The sequence below is a fragment of the Gadus macrocephalus genome, chromosome 10 (genome assembly GCF_031168955.1).
Source record: "Gadus macrocephalus chromosome 10, ASM3116895v1".
Taxonomy (NCBI): domain Eukaryota; kingdom Metazoa; phylum Chordata; class Actinopteri; order Gadiformes; family Gadidae; genus Gadus; species Gadus macrocephalus.
The window spans coordinates 18,674,197-18,691,918 of NC_082391.1; the positions used below are offsets into that span (position 1 = coordinate 18,674,197).

Below are 17,722 nucleotides of genomic sequence, written 5' to 3' on the forward strand. Positions count from 1 at the left end.
CAATCCCTTAAACCAAAATAGAAAACAGCAATAGAAGATGAATACATCAAACAAAAGATGCATTTACTGCATGACGAGTCATAAATCGAAGTGTATATTTGTTGTGATAGATTCAATAAGTTCAACAGACTGCTGAAAACACCAAGAAGAAATGACTGGCAACAGACCCACATAGTTTCAGCCCTCCGCTGCCAACTGAACACAAATCAACATCAGGGCTCTCTGGGTGTGTACTCTCCCTATGTGTGTGTGCTCTCTCTATGTGTGTGTGCTCTCTCTATGCGTGTGTGCTCTCTCTATGCGTCTGTGCTCTCTCTATGCGTGTGTGATCTCTCTATGCGTGTGTGATCTCTCTATGTGTGTGTGCTCTCTCTATGCGTGTGTGCTCTCTCTATGCGTGTGTGATCTCTCTATGCGTGTGTGATCTCTCTATGTGTGTGTGCTCTCTCTATGTGTGTGTGCTCTCTCTATGTGTGCGTGCTCTCTCCATGTGTGTGTGCTCTCCCTCTGCGTGTTTGCGCTCCCTCTGCGTGTTTGCGCTCCCTCTGCGTGTTTGCGCTCCCTCTGCGTGTTTGCGCTCTCTATATGTGTGCGCACTCTATATGTGTGTGCGTGCGCGTGCGTGTTCGTGTCTTACCCAGCTCTCCTTGCAGGTTAACCAGCTCCTGGGACAGCTCCTGCCGCCTCCTCACTGCCTCATCTCGCTGGGGATGGGAGGGGGGGGGGGGGGGGGACGACACATTCTTAGTCACATACACACTTAACCAATCATTATTTTTTAACCTGTAGTCCCAAAGAATGCATTGCATAGTGAAACAAAATCCTGGCATAAAATGACCTACACATCCACTAGTGGTATTAAGAATATAATTAATTTTGGGGTCAAATTGATGACTCACAACCCTTAACGACCACAAGCTTCACTGCCTGGTGTTGGTCTTTCCTCTACAACGCAAACGTGAGTCATGGTGAAATTTAGAGAAGCCAGCATTGAAACCGCGGCCCTCACAACACACGCCTGACGTATAGATGAACCAGCAAACACAAGGTGGCCCCGAGCACCCTCCTCTCTAGTTCAATACTATTCCTACTGTCAACTCTGAGTCAAAACACACACATCATGCCTCAGAGCATTCAGCCTGCAGGTAAACACCACACAGCCATAGAGTGGAGTCATCAGCCGCATGCCAGTAAAGCCACATGACTAATCAAACTTTCACAACAACACAAAATACAGGTTTCTACGTCAGAGTCACGGTCTATGCCATCAGAGCGCCCATCATCACAATGGGAAAGACAAGTGAGTTACCCTCTGTGCGTCGCAGGGAGCATTAAGGCACGCTCGGCTGCCGGAACAGCCCATGGTCCAGCCTCAGTCCTGGGTCTCGGAGTACCAGAAGTGCCCCCCCGCCCCCGGCCGAGGAAACCCCACTAAAGCCAGGGCACAGCAGCAGTCCAGGTGGACGCACCACCTCCACACAAACACACACACACGCACACACACACACACGCACACACCTCCTCTGAGGCGGCTCCGGCTACATCTGAGGCACGACTCACCACAGCCGCTCTATTGGCTGTGGGGAGGGAGAGAGTGCAGGGAGCTGCTACCGTAGTGTGCGTAATAAAGGGGCAGGCTGCTGCCTGCCTCCCAGACCGCCTAGCGAGAGCTCAGCTGACGTCCCTTTAAGAAGAGGAGGTAGCCGCGACGACGGGCAGAGTGGAGCCCAGCGGATACGTTTTTTTAAGAGGGGGAGGGGGGGGGGGGGGCATCTGACATTAGGGTGATGGAGCAGGACATGCAGCGAGTAGTGACCTTCCCCAGGGAACGAAACGGAGCACGTTCATCTGTACCATCCCCCCACGACCCAATCACTGCACGCTAAATCATGGCATCTCCCTCCTTTGTAGCGTAGCAGCACATCTTGCCGCCGGAGGGGCCTTTCCTTTACAAGGTCTCCATCTGAGAAAACACTTCAGATTCTGAGTAGTGGGAGCAGACCGATGATTTTATGTTTACATAAAGCTGTAGTTGTTCAATTCAATTCAATAACGACCCGTCACGCGGTGCCAAGACATGATGGAACCATTTTTACTGAACCAGCAGCACACACATACAGCCTACCTAACCCTTGAGACGTTTTTTTTTTTTTTCCATCATACATGTAACCCTACACCACCATGTCTCCCTGCTCAGGGCTCAATTTACCCATGATCTGGTTACTTTATTGGGGTTGGATTATCCACAGAGGCAACCCCCCCCCCCCCGCCCAACGCAGTGCGTGTATAGGAATCACCAGCGCCGTGCAAAGAGAGCCTGCCTGCTCCCAGAGGTACCGGGGCACATGTTGACCGGTGGGGGTGTCGGATGACTCTTTATAGTACCCTGCGATCAATGACGCGCCATTCCCCGGTTCAACGAGCATTCCTCTAGAGATACGCCGTCTAGAAATATGCACAAGGAAAACCTGGTGCATATCAACACGCACGCACGATGAATACTAATGTGTATATTGCTATTGAGTGAGGCATAGCAATAAAGCCCTTCACCTCTTCCCCACCACTAAGAGTATTATGGTCATTGTAAATGTGGTGCGCTGAAAGACGTTGTACAAACAGGTGATGAGAAGCAGCACACGCACTCACTGGGCCCTGGCTCGGGGCTGGGCAGTGGCTCCAAACCATATCAAGTCAACAGCTGGGACATTCTCACACCCCCGTGGGCAAGCTGCACACGCCTATTCTTGGTATTGTGTGCGAGTGGCCACTGGATTCTAGTGCTCGCCATGTCTGAGATACACAACGCGATGTCTCGCCGGGCGGCCTCACGTCCTGCTGAAGAGGGTCTGTTGTGTGTTGAAGCCCCCCGGGGTTGGGAGCACACGGCTCGGGCCCCGTGCGGGCATTTGGTGACAACATGTGTCCGTCTCAAGTACGGGGGAATGTATTTGAGGAGGAGGTGGCCTGAACATGGTGTGCCAGACACACACACACACACACACACACACACACACACACACACACACACACACACACACACACACACACACACACACACACACACACACACACCGGACCATTGGTCGATCGACCCATCAATCCGAGCCAATAACTGACATCAGTCAGGACTTAAGATGACTTCACACCACGAGTATGATAAATAGGTCCCCGTCATTTCAAATCAAATGTATACAATTTCAATGAGGAAACGGTAAATAAAATGTTGTTTTCATGAACAGCTCTGTAGGAAATCTTCCAGTGGAGCTGCCACACGTGGCCTCTACCCTGAAGGTCTGGTGTGTGTCAGAGGCCTGATAGGCAGCTCTGTCTGATAAGGTCCAAGGGAAAGAGATATTAGAAGAACAACAGAGGGCCGGTTCCAGCAGGCTGGGAGGACGGTACAGCAAGCCCCACCACCACACTATAGCATCATATGTGATGATGGACATTTAACCCCCTTTTCAAATTCAAAATTCAAATGACAACTCGCTGTTAAAAAGATATCAGCTGGTAATGTACATCTGAAAGCATACAAGCGAGGCAAGTGGTAGGACCAAGGTGTGGATTCAATTTCCAAACAAACATTTTTGGTTCTAAAAACCTCACAAAATGAATCTTGTGTATACATTGTGTATATATTTTCAATGACACGGAAAACATGCCGGAGAAAAATCACATCGAGTGATTAACATTATCATCAGCACACAGCTCTGCAAGGGGGAGAATCTTCGAATCGCAACACAACTTCCGGGAGCAGGGATGATTCAATCATCTCCTTGAAAAAAACGCTCTGAATGTAATAAGGGCCACGTAAAAGTTATTTTCCCTCTTAAAATAGCACTCCCACATGTTCCCAAAACCAATTGCTCTGGGCTGTGTAGGACACCAGTTGTGTATGAAACACCTGTACTCCTAACATTCCCCTTAACAGAAAACAGGGTGGTCCCTCGTGGCAGGATGATGGATTGGATGCAACCTATCTGATTAACAACAAAACTATTTGAATCTCCAATTCAAGGTCACATCAAATATCCAAGAAAATAACTTGGGAGAAACTGCTCTAATGAAATGCAGGAGCAGAGACTTGGTGCTCAACTTTGTTTTAGGAACAGTACAATGAAATAATTGGCCACATGATAATAACCGTACATAATCAATTAGCGTTGTTAATGCAGTATTTAGCCAAGGCTTATGTGTGTTCCTAAATGGGCAAATGTATTGAGTAAAACATGAAATCAGGAATAGATGGCAAATTTATAATGCATTGTTGCCCTGCTACTGTGATATAACAGTAGTCAATGTTGATTCTGCTATGCCAACATAAGGGAGATTGGTGTTTAATCTTTAGGGAAGGGAGTTTGCAATACCAGTTTGCAATGCATTGCGGGACGATTAATCGCTTAGAGGGCATTCAGTCCCCTGAGGCTTATCACATGTGACGACCTCAAACTAATCCAAAGCAAACAGCCAGCTTGGAATCCTTACAAAACCTTTATGCTGTATATTCTTCCATATAAATGGATTTTGATAAACTTTATGTTTGGATGAATCCTTCAACAGTCATTGCACTAGCCGGGAGGTCTGTAATGTTAATACATGTAGACTCGACTACAGGAATACAATCTCAACCTCCGGCACAGGAGCTCAAAGGACAAACAAGAACGGCCTCTTGGAGTCAACCTTCAAGATGTCTGTATAGCTATCCATCTCCCTGGAAATCAGTCAAACAACCTCGCTGGACACACTATGTGCTTTCCAACTCAAACAAATCAACAACACATTGATAGGCCGTACCTCAGCGAGCGTCCACTGCAGGACGACTGCGATGGCCTCAAACTTGCGGTTCCCAGCGGCCAGGAGCTCCCTGAGCCTCTGGAGAACGTGGTCCTTCCTCTTGCTCTGCTCGTCCCCCCCGGCCTCAGCGGGCGCCGGGACTCTGCCTCCCGCACTCGGGCCCTTGGCGGGCACCCTCTGCTGGGGCTGCTGCTGTTGGCGAGAGCTGGCCTTGGCTCTGCTCTTCTCCGCTGTAAAAGAACGAGCGTTCAGGTTTGCAACAACGTTCATAATCAACAGCTCAGCGTCCATGACCACCATGGTAGGAGGAGGCCAAACGGAGCGGCTGAAACAGAGAAACCTACAGGCTTAGCCTGGCTCTGATATACGGGCTTGGTGGCTGTTGTGCGAGTGACTCAGTCAAGACGGAAGAGTAGACTACTGGACGTCACCAGCGGCACAGACTTTGAAATATCGTCCTAGTAAAGTCGATTAGGTCCCCATCTTCTGATGTATTCTTGTCGGAGGATGGTGCGCTCACTGAGGACTGCTAATTTTAGCAAGGCCATGCCACAGTAGCTTTGAGTTACATCAACGATATAAATACAACATTGCCCGCGTAATGGCCACATCAATCCTCCTAATACACACACACACACACTGTGACGACCCCCTGCACCCCTTAAGGCTCTTTGATGCCACTACAGGGCTACTACTTGGGGAAGGTGATCATAGTCACAGTATTGATCACACCTGGGTTAATGGGCGGGGTATTTAAGCAGGTTGGGTCTCTCTCTCATTAGGCACTCTTTCGGTTGTTGCAGGTACTAGGTATACTTTCACTTGGGCACGTTGCTTTGTTCTTTGTCTTTAACTCTTTCCCCTCATCCTCACTCTTATTAGTTATAGTCTCATTTCTAAACATAGACGCATTCACTGCATCCACTCATCCACAACCATATCTCGCACTTAAACATATACCCTAGACACGTTACTCCTTGTTTGTTTGTTTTGCTAAATAAATTGCATTTTGCTTTAAAACTCAATTCTGTTGTTGTCCCTTTAATTATGTGATGGTGAAGTGTTTCACCGTAACAACACACACACACACACACACACACACACACACACACACACACACACACACACACACACACACACACACACACACACACACACACACACACACACACACACACACACACACACACACAAAGAGCAGCTTTGCAGAAAAGGGAAAATATGTAAATCTAGGAAGACTCAACTAAACCGTAAATCAATATTGGACACTTTTGGCGTGGCTAAGATATTGGGATGAGAGTTGCGTTACATCATGTGACAGGGAGGACAAGCATAGACAGAGCAGAAATACAATTTTTAATGAGGTGAGCACAGCACCCTTCCAGATCCACTATACACTGGATTTAGATATACAGAATTATGGTTGGAGTAAGAAATACTGATAGAGATACCGATGGAAATTGGATATCCATCTAACTCTATATAGATATGCAGGGGATATAGGGATATGCTACTCAAAAGATGATAAATAATAAATAAACAATAATTCACTTTCTTTTAAAAGACAAGTTAGAAAAGCAATTCCCAAAGGGAGGAGAACCCTGTATCACCAAACTGGCAGAGAGGGCAGCTCTGTGGATGGAGGCTTGGCCAAGGCATGACAACAACAACACTTCATTCCGAGCAAAGAATTGGAGGGAATGGAGGAACAGGCTCGTGGGCCACAGTGAAAAAAACGAACAAAACAATAAACAACAAACATGACTAATCCTCCATGTACATGCAGTGTTGCCTCATCCTGAGTCAACCCTGGGAAAGATCCGGCTCAAGCAACGCCTCTAGGGCAATTAATTATTTCCTAAAAACTATGCACAGTTTACTTTGGCTTGGAGATACATAGACAGAACCAGCCCTTAAGATAAACATTAGCAAGTGCTCAATTGAACAGTGGCCGAGATAACCTAAAGTAAAAGTCAAGTGGAAGACAATGGAAACTTTGGTATTGTGCAATAATACTAAAGTACACTGCCAATTTTCTAGTTAAAATTGCAATAGCGAAATCATATACATTATTTCTATGGTCACGGTTAAAGCCTTCACTAAATGATTTATTATTTACCATTTTGGGATTACATTTATAATCTTCAGTTAAAAATGCAAAACATTCTTCAAGGTCAAATGCGACAAGGCAAATATGTTTATCTGTAGCAGGACGCCATCTGCTGGACATCATACAGAACTGCATGGCTTTATGAATTTGATGTGGTACATATAAGTGCTTTCTGAGGACTATGTAATATTGTTGCAACACATTAACCGCAAAAAAGAACAGCCATCATTAATTGTTCATTTTAAGGGGACATGCACCAGCCTCTATTCTTAACCTTAGACATTATGCAACAGTTCCTTTCTTGAAAGCCATATTTATTTCCTGTTGCTAAATAATTCAGAATGAGTCTAAAAAAAGAAACCCTATTTGGAGACATCCCGTCACCTATATTTCCACCATGTTGTCAAAGTCTATATATTGCTGAAATGGTATGGAATGATCTGGTTGTATTGAACAACCTTTTGTAGAAACGAAGGAAGTGAGAGCAATTCCCCAACATGTTTCTCCAGACACCACTAAATCCAAAGACTGCAACAAATTAGCATTTCGTTTTCTTTGTTTTTTTATAACCTCTAGTTTGTTTCAAAGGGTTCCAGAATTCCCATCACATATCAGATCACACAAGCGCATAGGCATGGAATCAAATTGTACACAGAAAAAAGATATCCATGCCTTTTCGGTTTTCCCATGCCTTTCGTAGTTACTTCATTTGTGATAATGCAGGTTTAGTTATACCTAAATAAATCTATCATTTAAAATTGAAATATGAGAACTCAACTTCAAACTTACCCAAAACGATACAATATATTAGATACCAGCACAGTATTTTAAATGTCAAACCTCAACTTCCTAATGATCCAATAATTAGGTTTTGAACAATCTATACTTATCCAGTGAGAACTAGATTGCGCTATTTGTTTATTTATTGTTCTAGGAGACGTCACTCAATGGCACCATGCATGATAGCTGTGGACAATCAGACACTTGTTGTGAAGCCTGCCTTTGTTTCACCAAGTGCAGATCTAAATGTAGCCAAACACACAGACATTTGGTCACAAAGCAAAAGTGCTAGGGAAGGCATAACAAATGCAAGATAATTATACAAAAACAGTAGGTAATAATAACATTGAAATAGTCTTATTTCTGAGCATTTCAAAAGGAACTATTGTAAAAAAGAAAAATCGATATAAAACAAAATTATGATCTCATTTGAGAATCCTCTTGTGGTCTTAATATTATTCATAGGATATAATTTCCTATTTTTTAGAAAGGAATAACACATTTTAACAGTCGTGAAGAAGCTTTGACCTATTTTTACTGGATAAGAACAGTGAGTAAGAACACTGCCATATTTGGCAAGGGAAAATAGTTGGGGCTACCAAAATGGGGCTACCATCAGAATTAATTGCCACCCTACAGTCAACAATCAACAACAAGTTTCCCATGCCTGACCTTAGCGACTGAAGGCGAAAATAGCTCACATCACGTTCCCGGACAGAGTGCCGTTCAAGAGGAAAATTTGATTTAAAAAAAAGTATTAATCAATGCAAATGTCAGTTCCAACAATAAATGAACGATGATATTCTGAAGGGTTTAAGAAAAATTATATTGGCAATTCTATTTACCTCTTAAACCTCGATATCCAAGACTGGTTAAGGTGTGAAAGATGAACCTGTACTGCCTGGCAGAGTAGTAAACAGCCGTACTAAAAATAGATTTCACACCCCACTAATGAGACGGCTATGTGCGAGGCACCCGCTGGATTAACGTGCGCTTCGAAGCAGCAGAATGTGCAGATAAACCGACCCTATGGGCAGATATCGGACCACAGTTGTGCCGCTCTAAATCCGGTGGCTTTACACCAAACGGACCTGTCTGGAAGACCACCGCCGTCCTCCGGCATCCTGAGAGCAGCTGGAGGTTCCGGAGAAGACCTTTGGCCGTCAAACGCACGTGGATGTTTGACAGCGAGAGTTTGGGAGTCCATAACATTTCTCAAGAATTACAAGACGGCTTGGGGAAAAAAAATAGTTAATCCAAAAGGAAAATCGGGGTCAAAGATGGACGCCTGTATCGAGATGTGGAGCGTTAACGCGGGCTCCTGACCACATAGCAGTGTGCTCCGATGTCCTTTGCCTCAGGTGACAGAACCGAGGCGGACCAAGTGAGAGGGTGCGAGAGAGCGTGCGGGAGGGGGAGTGCACGAGTGAGAGTAAAAGCGATGGAGCGTAAAAACATCAAATTGTAGTAGCGGCTACACCAAAGACACGAGAGAGGGAGGGAGAGAGAGAGAGAGAGATAAAAAAAAAAAGAGTATATTCCTTCAGTTCAGAATGGCATCTTTCCCACCCAACAAACAGTCAATGCCCTGCTGGGTGTCTTGGCAGATGAAGAGTTGAGTGGATTGCAGTTTGGCAATATTGCCAATGGCAACAGCCCTCGGCAAATGAGACAAGAGCAAAGCACTAGAACCCTCCCCTAATCCTCTATATGAAGCCAGGCTTCAGTCAAGCACATGCAGCTCCCGTAGCAACACCGAACAGCATCGCGTAAAGCCAGCGATGGCGGTGCTGCACCAGAGCCTGGATGCTGGCCGCTAGGAGAGCACCAGCAGGGGGGGGGGGGTTGGGTTGGGTATGACATTGGGAAAACATGCAAGGGGGGGAAGGGGGTCAACAGCATGTGCCAGAGCCAATGAGAGCTGCAGAGGCCTGCCTAATGCTGCTCTGATTGGTGTGTTTTCTCATCACCAGCAGAGTGGAAGAGTAAAAGCAGGGGATGATGAATTCCTCCCAGCAACGTGGCGACAGATGAGCTGATGTAGTATTTTGTTGCCGCAGCTCCAATGTCATCACCTCTTGTTTTGACCGCAGACCCGCCATGCGCTCAAACATCACACAACTTTGGATTTGCGTTGACCGATTCGTTCATCGATTACTGACAGATTTTAGTGGGGCAGGGTTTGCAGTTAGTTGCTTGGGAAAACAACAAATTTGTATTACATCATGGAGGATGCAAGTTAATATATGCACATCTTTTACAGATAAAACCAATTCATTATGCAAGATATAATTCAAAAAGTAGTAGCCAAAAATGGCATTTATATTATAGAAATATCACAAGCCAACAATCAGCTTACTAAGAAAACAAAAAACGTAAATGGTCAAACAAGCAAAGAAAAAGATTAGATCAGGTTAAGGGACAAATAGTCCTGGTCAACCTTAATAAAGCATGCACCCTCAGGATCTGCAAACTAAATTCAATTCAGTAAAGCGTCACAAGGTTTATTTGGCTGAGAAGCACCGCATGCTTATAGATAGAGCCAAGACAGGTCATAGGTTTCGTTTTCATTGACAAAGTAACCATGAGAGAACCTAAAGACACACTGCCATGCTAAGACTTGAGAGAAATCAATACGATGTGGAACTGAGAAGAAAGGCCAACTACTCACCAGGTAAACTTGAGGCCAGCTGAGCAATTCTGGAGGAGATGCTGCGTCTCGGAGGACAGACGAGTTTGCGGGCCAATCCAGGCTTGCTGGAGGCAGCACTCTTGCATGATGGGGCCAAGGCTTTAAAAAACAGAAAATCCACATAAGAGATGAGGGTTGACTGCTTGAGACGTATTATAACGCATTACACTGACACGTTGTGGAGTGTCTGTGTTTAGGTCTGAAAATAAGTATTGAACTGAAAAAGGGTTAGAGAGAGAGAGAGACAATGTGATGGAAAACTGTAGGTAAAAGGTTAAAAGCTGATAAAAGCACAGGGTAATTGAATCAAGGTTAATCAGGAATACATAAATAATTACATAAAAAATGTTTAAATTGCATTGCAACCACTTTAGTCAGATTTCACAGGAACATTTCTCAGTGAAATCTTTACGACATTGAATCAGGGATATCCAATTTACTCTACATTCCGGTATGAACACAAAGTTATTGAACATAACTTAAAACAGTTCACTAAATGGAGCAAGACATCACATTGTGAGAATGATCTCATCTGAAACAATATCGAGCAACACAAATATGAACCATGCCAAAAAAAACAGGGCTGGGATAGATTCAGAGGTGTTGGTCATCTTACTTGGTTCAGGGTCCCCTGGTGGCTTTGCAAGCAGTCTGGTTTTCAGCCCAACTGTTCTGAATGAGCTGGATCTCAGCGGAGCGACTGCAGAAACAGGTCAACAGATGGAGGGAAGACACTGGTTAATTACTGCCAGTTATCTCACAGGAGAGATGGGTCGCATGATTCCTGGAAGAATACTCACTAGCAATTTCTCATCTAATGTCCGTTTTGGATTGCTATTTAGCATGGATTCAAACATTTTTAACAAAAAAGGGAACAAATAAACGGAAAGACTAAAGGAAAGGATTTCACAGATTTTTTAAACAATATGGGGAATAAGGTGGCATAAGGTTTATAAAAAGGTCAAGGTTTGGAAAACAAAGAGTTGCCCCTCTCCATGCATTCATACTCAAACTCCAGCGATGCTCACTTCTGCACAGACGGTTTCCATCCTTGCTGTTGAACACGGCCAACAAAGGGATGATACCGAAGCGATAAGATCCAATGAGCAGACACGTCAACAGAGTAAGATCACAGTTAGAGCCGACAGTGCTTCGGGAAATCAAAGAAGAATTGGTCAAAATGTCCACCGGAAACTCTGTCCACGTGCAGCTACGGGGACCGGTGTGACCAGCCATCGGAGGTTCAAGATAGGGAAAACAAAGACTGGCAAAAGAGCATGCTCTTTGAGTGGATGTTAGTGCTGTATATGTAGTCTCTGCCCTCCAGGCAGTGCTTTGAGGTAACTGGAGTGGAAGAGCACTGGTTTCCCGGACAACCACACACGGGGGGGGACCCCGGTCTGTACAGAAGCTGCCAGCCAATCAGAGAGCTGCATGCTGTTGAGTACGTCTAATACGGCTCCTTCCCTTTATAGTGGGATACCACTCAGGAGAGCACCAGTCAGGGAATCACCAGCCTGTTCTGCTCATTTTAGCCACAGTTCAGAAACGGAATACTGAAATAAAACGTTTGATGACAATCCTGAATCCTGCCTCAGCTGCCAAAGCAGACCAACACTAAAAACAATTGAAGCAGTTCCAGGAATAAAAAGGAACACGTGCGAATTCCACATCAATTTGCTAGCATTACTGATGAGTACCTTTATATGATCAGCCTTCTAATGCATTCCACTTTTGCAATGCAAGCATTGCTTGCGTTGCAATATATGGAGCAGTCAATATAGTTCCCAGAGAGGTCAATATTGCTCGTCCATTATAGTTTCACTCCATGTTGAAACAGCACCCATGTCAAATTGAAGCCTAGGGAACGCTCCTTCGCAGCATCACTGAAATCCAGTGTAGTCAGGCATTGCTTCGTTTGAAAAAAACTAAATGAAAACAGGAATAACCAGAAGTTTAAATAATGGCATCAGGATGGGAAAGTCTTTCCATCTTGCCAACAGAGTCAAATCCAAGGCAGATTTGCCTGTGGGGGATTAACAACCATTCACTACCCAGCCCTCCCACACCGCTCACAAGCTCCAAAATGTGGGTCAGCGTGTACACTGCAGCCCGTCCCCTCCGTGGCCAGATGTGGCCCAAATAAAGCCACTGAGAAACCCTGCAGCGTGACCCTGGATAACATTGGGATCTCACCAACTCTGTTTACATAGATTCATGATCAGGCATTACATCGTCGGGTCACATTCATGTTCCGGTCAGGCTCACCCGTTGTGCTCCTGCTCCCGTCAGACAGATCGCCAGCTTTGAGCACTGTGCCCCTGCCGGGGCCTGGGGTCTTCGGTGGCACTTTGGAGACCGGACCGTGGGCGGGCGGGGGGCGCCCGGTGGTCTGGGGCGGCCGGACTCCATTAGTCACAGGCTTTGTTCTGGTGTTGGGGGCTCCCATTGTAGGCTTGTCGGTGGCGAGTGCCTTTGGATGAGCTGGGAGGGAAACATTAAAATGATAATGCACTGACCTGAACTTATTGTCAGTACAGGGATGAGTTTGATGCAGTTGCGTCCCTGAATGTCCCCAGACTTGACCTCTTCCCTGTGCATCACAGGCCCATTCAATAACACTATTTCAAGATTTCAGATCCAGAAATTTGTCAAATTTAGGGCAGAAAATAAAAAAAGGGAAATCCCAAAATAAACACCCCAAGTTAATGTTTAGATTGTAAACAGGTTCACCGAAAGAGAGCAGATAAAACTTACCCATGGTCTTTATCACAGCCAACATTTGAAAATGTGTCACGTAGTAACGCCTTAAAGTTTCAGCCAAAACAACAGTATCCCCATGAAGTGCGTCTCAGTGCAAGCCATGACTGCAGTACTGCGATGGCTCTTCTCAAACATCATGTTCAGCGAGTTAACCAACAGTGGTGAGCTCCAAAACCTCCCTTTCTGCTTTTTCCATTAGCCCCGCTGGCTTCCCTTCAGAGGAAGAGGCGCCCCCCCCCCCCCCCCCCCCCCCCCCCACACACTTTCCTTGCCGTGGTGCTCCTTTCCTCAAATTACCGAGAGGAGCGGCAGGGCAGAGGACGGTGATATCACAAAACCTTGGCGTAAAACCAGGAATGAGAGGACAGATACCTCCATGGTTGTTGTTGTTATTGCACACCGATAGTTCATTAAGAACATGACACTGCTGTAGATACCCCTCTGCTGGAGAAGATGCCACATTGCAAGTTGAACTATGGAACTCACCACACTTCTTTGAATATTTTTAATTCTTAGACAGTTTGTATTGCGCATTGTATTGGTAAAGGTGAATACACTTTAAGGGAATATGTTCCCTTAGATGAATGGGAACTATAATTGTATAAACTTTCCGATTTAGGATACTTGATTAATCCCGGGGGGAATCGTTATACAAGAGCCATATGAAGTATTACTCCTGTTTTACATTACCTAGCTCCGAAAGCCACACACACAGACACTGATTAAAAAAAAACTATTAATATAAGGCTAGAGGCTTCCTCTCGGATGTTTCTCTCCACATGCTCTGTAAATCTTGAGCCATAACACTGGGCTCACTGGATTAGCATAAGCGAAACAACATGAAATGACCCATAGGATTTAACCTCGGCTGACACACAAGGTTCACTTTGAATGCTAAACATAATTTGTCACCGTCAGAGTGTTTATAGAGTCGTTAACGTGACCCAAGCTTGATAAGTTACTATTAACAGGAGACTTAACACTGTTGATAATTCTTACCGGTAGGGATCCTCTGCTTGAGCTGCAGCAAGTCAGTGGCCCTTTGGACGGCTCCCGATGTCCCTTGCTGCCGCTGTCTACAGGACACGGGCAGTGGTCTGGGGCCAGGACTCAGGGCGGTAGCACGAGACGCCGAGAGCACTCGAGATTGTCTGGGTGACGGACGGCCTCCAGGTCCGCTCTTGCTTTGGTCACATGTGGAACCCGATGCGTCTGCCACCTTAGACGTTGGTGACTCTGCCTGCCAAAAGAGGCCTTTGTCAAAACGATCCCATTCATAGAAATAAACAAACGCGGTGAGCTTGACCACGCTAAGAACAGTAAAAAAGGACAAAAAGTCAACTCCATGCGCAGCAATTCACTACTGAACATCCGTGCAGTGCCATTTTATTAGTAATAAGATGCAGCGAGGCCTCGTATCAACAGTGTCTACTCACCACTAGGCTGATCTTCCTAAACTCTCTGCTGGTTCCCTCAGGAGTCTCCATCTCAACTCCAGCCTCTTCATCCTGCTTGTTGCTCAGGCTCCGTGATCTGGGCGAGGCAGAAGTTTGGGTAGCGCTGCTTAGGTTGAAAACCGAGGAGCTACTGGTCCTCCTTTTCTCCCTGGCGGCCCCGTGTTGGGACGTCAAACTATCCACCGACTGCCTTCTGGCTAGAGGACAGCCTGACCCGACCCCGTTTCTGTGGGACACTTTAATCGATGGTTTAGGATCGCCATGTTTGTCCGGCGTTTGCAACGGGAGCGAGGAGCAGAAGGTTATGTTGAAAGACGGCCGTTTCGGAGGGCACGTTACTTCTTGGCCCGAGGCTGCCTGCACCAAACAAGGGCTGAGCTCCGCACTGAGTGCTGATGTAGCATCCTCATTTCCTGTACCAAGAGAGTTACGCAGTGATCCTTTAGACACTCCCTCTGCATCCTCACTAATGCTCAGAGGAACGTGCCGAGATGGATTAGCAGCAGACACATCTTCTCCGTCGGACTGACTAAACGTTTTCTGCATATCTCCCGTCACTGCGTACTCTTCTTTTGGAACCCCAATAGATGCCGTTGTCTGAGACACGGCAGCAGCGGTATGAGGCAGTTTAGCAGTGGCAACTTTGTTAAGTGCTTTCAGATTCACCTGAGATGGCTTTGCGCATCCATTCATTTTTGATGACTTGGGCAGCATGGCCTTTGCAGGTGTGGCTAGCTGATGTGATAATCGGGTCGTTATCTTCGATTTAACACCACTATAGTCTGGTTTGGGAAAAGTTCTTATGTCTGTTTTTACAGCCTTGCCCGAGATCGATGACAGTCTAGCAACCCGCTGTGGTTTAAGTGTTGGAGGAATGTGCAGTCCTTGAGGAGGGCATAATGCCGGACTATCCGTGCTCCCAGAAAAGGAAGAGCCGGAGAAGGACAAGAGGCTGAAGCTGTTTCCAAGGTTCAGCAGTGGGGTTGATGTCTGAGCCTTGGGAGCAGAATCATGCCCCGCTGCTGTTGGATCCACAAGTGTAGTACAATTCATTTGTTGCGATGCAACAAATGTTGCATTTAAATTGGAGGGCTTCCCTACCTCCGCACTAGCTTCAGCTGAAGGTGGGGCCTCTTGGTCAGCCTCTGAATTTACAGAGTCACTCAGGAATGTGCTCAGAAAATCCAATTTCATCTCAATTGGGAGAGTCACATGTAGGTTGGCATTGTTAAATTCTTCTTTCTCTGCAAGATGCCACTTCATCATATCACTGTATGCAGAATTAGTCTCCTCCACTGTGAATCCCTCCATATATTTCTTATCCTGGAGCCCCGGACATTCATCTTGCAGTAGAGCCAAAGGTGACATAAACAACTCTTCCTGGGACGTTAACACGGGGAGCTCCTCCTCTTCCAAATTGAAGCTGTTGCTCCTCATCACAAACTCCCCAGAACTAAGAGAACAGCAGTTGTTTTCAGGAGAACACCTACGGGAGGCCTCACGTGACCCTAGTGGCCAGGGCCCCTCCGTGGATTCTGGAGACGTCAGCGGCAGCGCCCTCGGGTCATCGCCACCATCTCCAGAGTTCTTATAAAAGTAGTTTCCCTCTAGCAAGGACATCTCTGTGCCGCCCATCAGACTTATGGATTGGTTCAAAGCGTTTACAAGGTCATTGACAGGGGGGGTGAAACATGCCTTGTGCAGGTTCATTCTGACTTCGGAAAGCCTGTTTGGTTTCGGACATGGGGAGTCAACATGGGAGTCCGGTTCACAACAAGAGAGCACGTAGTCGTCAGGGGAGCTGTTGCCATCGAGGTCACCCAGGTGGCTCAGACTCGTGGAAGAACAAGGGGTGGTGGTTTCAGGGGATGCTGTAGAGTTGTTATGATATCCACTGGCCAGCGGCAGACCTCCACAGGATAAAGAGCCGTTCATATTTCCCATGTGGTCCGCAGACATGCCAAATATCTCGTTGGACATTGTGGAGCAGTCAGGTAACGATCACAAATTTCAATATTTTTTACGTGTGGACCAGCAGCTGAAAAAGAAAAAAGGGTACATTTGCCATTCAAGTTCCTTGTTTGACTAATCGGCAATGGTAATAAATGCAATGATGAGCCGGCCAATAGTGGATGTTTTGACCACTGAATAATGTATTATTTAGCTGTCAAAAAAGATCAGGATAGTACTGGACAGCAGACCTTCTTCTCAATAAGACATTGGCAACCAGATGTGGCCCCGAGCTCAGTGGCAGCCATTAGTTATGCGAGACTTGATGAGGGCTTTACTTTGGACACAGATATAAAGTATAAAGAAGTTATCCGGATGCATCATACTAAGCGGCAATTAGTTGGTAGATAGAAAGACCTCAAGTTCTCGATGTAGATCATAGTTAAAATTAAAATGTACAAATGGTCAACTGGATATGTTTGATGGAGAAGGGGTACGGGTCATAGGGAAGGAAGGTCTAGTAACCAACGTTCTCAGGCCGAATTCAACCCAGAAATACATAAATATATCTCTATGATGAATAAATCTCCTTTACCTTAGTGTAGTTGTAAAGGTCAGCAAAGGCTGCATTCATAGAGAAGTACGTTTCCAGTACAACCTCAAAGTTGAGAAAGTAGGACCCTCGAGGGTTAAACACTCCCATATGCATTAGCTATATTGAGTAAAGGTTTATCCCTGCATTAGCCTACATTTTAGGCTAATTTGTATGACCTACAGGAAAATATTATAATATTAAGTTATTGGCTCGCTGTATAAAGTTCATCAACAAGGTCCATATATAGTAAGGTCTTTAACCAGTGAAATAATTTGACATCTCAGAATAATGAAATGGGGCGTGCCATGATTATTAGTCATCATGAAAATATATAATTTTTTAGAACTTTATTGGAAAAGTGAATCAAGACAAGTCAACTGATCGCAGTCCAAAGTCCAACTCTTGAATGAATGATTTGTTTGTCAAACAGACCGGACTGCAACACACCCATCAACCTTAAAAAGGAACTCAAGACAGAAGCCTGGATCCATTTCAGACCAAGCATTTGCAGGGATCATTTAAGAATGTAATAAAACATTGGCCTCACACCATGCATCTCTTGCTCGCTTTGAAAATGGTTA

At 45.6% G+C, this 17,722-nt stretch overlaps 1 protein-coding gene across 9 annotated transcripts in view; it reads right to left on the minus strand.

Moving 5' to 3' along the window:
- Positions 1-17,722, minus strand: part of mtus1a (microtubule associated tumor suppressor 1a) — a 28,407-nt gene that overhangs the window by 7,667 nt on the left and 3,018 nt on the right. For 3 of the 9 annotated variants that reach the window (XM_060063536.1, XM_060063535.1, XM_060063534.1), the window contains exons 2-8: positions 14,576-16,634; positions 14,139-14,379; positions 12,645-12,860; positions 10,993-11,076; positions 10,356-10,475; positions 4,795-5,024; positions 638-704 (exon numbers count right to left, since the gene is read on the minus strand). In XM_060063536.1, coding sequence (XP_059919519.1) covers positions 638-704; positions 4,795-5,024; positions 10,356-10,475; positions 10,993-11,076; positions 12,645-12,860; positions 14,139-14,379; positions 14,576-16,576 — 2,959 coding nt within the window. In that variant the 5' untranslated portion in view covers positions 16,577-16,634. Of the gene's footprint in view, positions 1-637; positions 705-1,309; positions 1,659-4,794; positions 5,025-8,775; positions 9,510-10,355; positions 10,476-10,992; positions 11,077-11,404; positions 11,720-12,644; positions 12,861-13,133; positions 13,253-14,138; positions 14,380-14,575; positions 16,635-17,722 lie in introns of those variants that run through there. The other 6 variants (XM_060063541.1, XM_060063538.1, XM_060063539.1 and 3 more) reach the window with 6 other exon arrangements.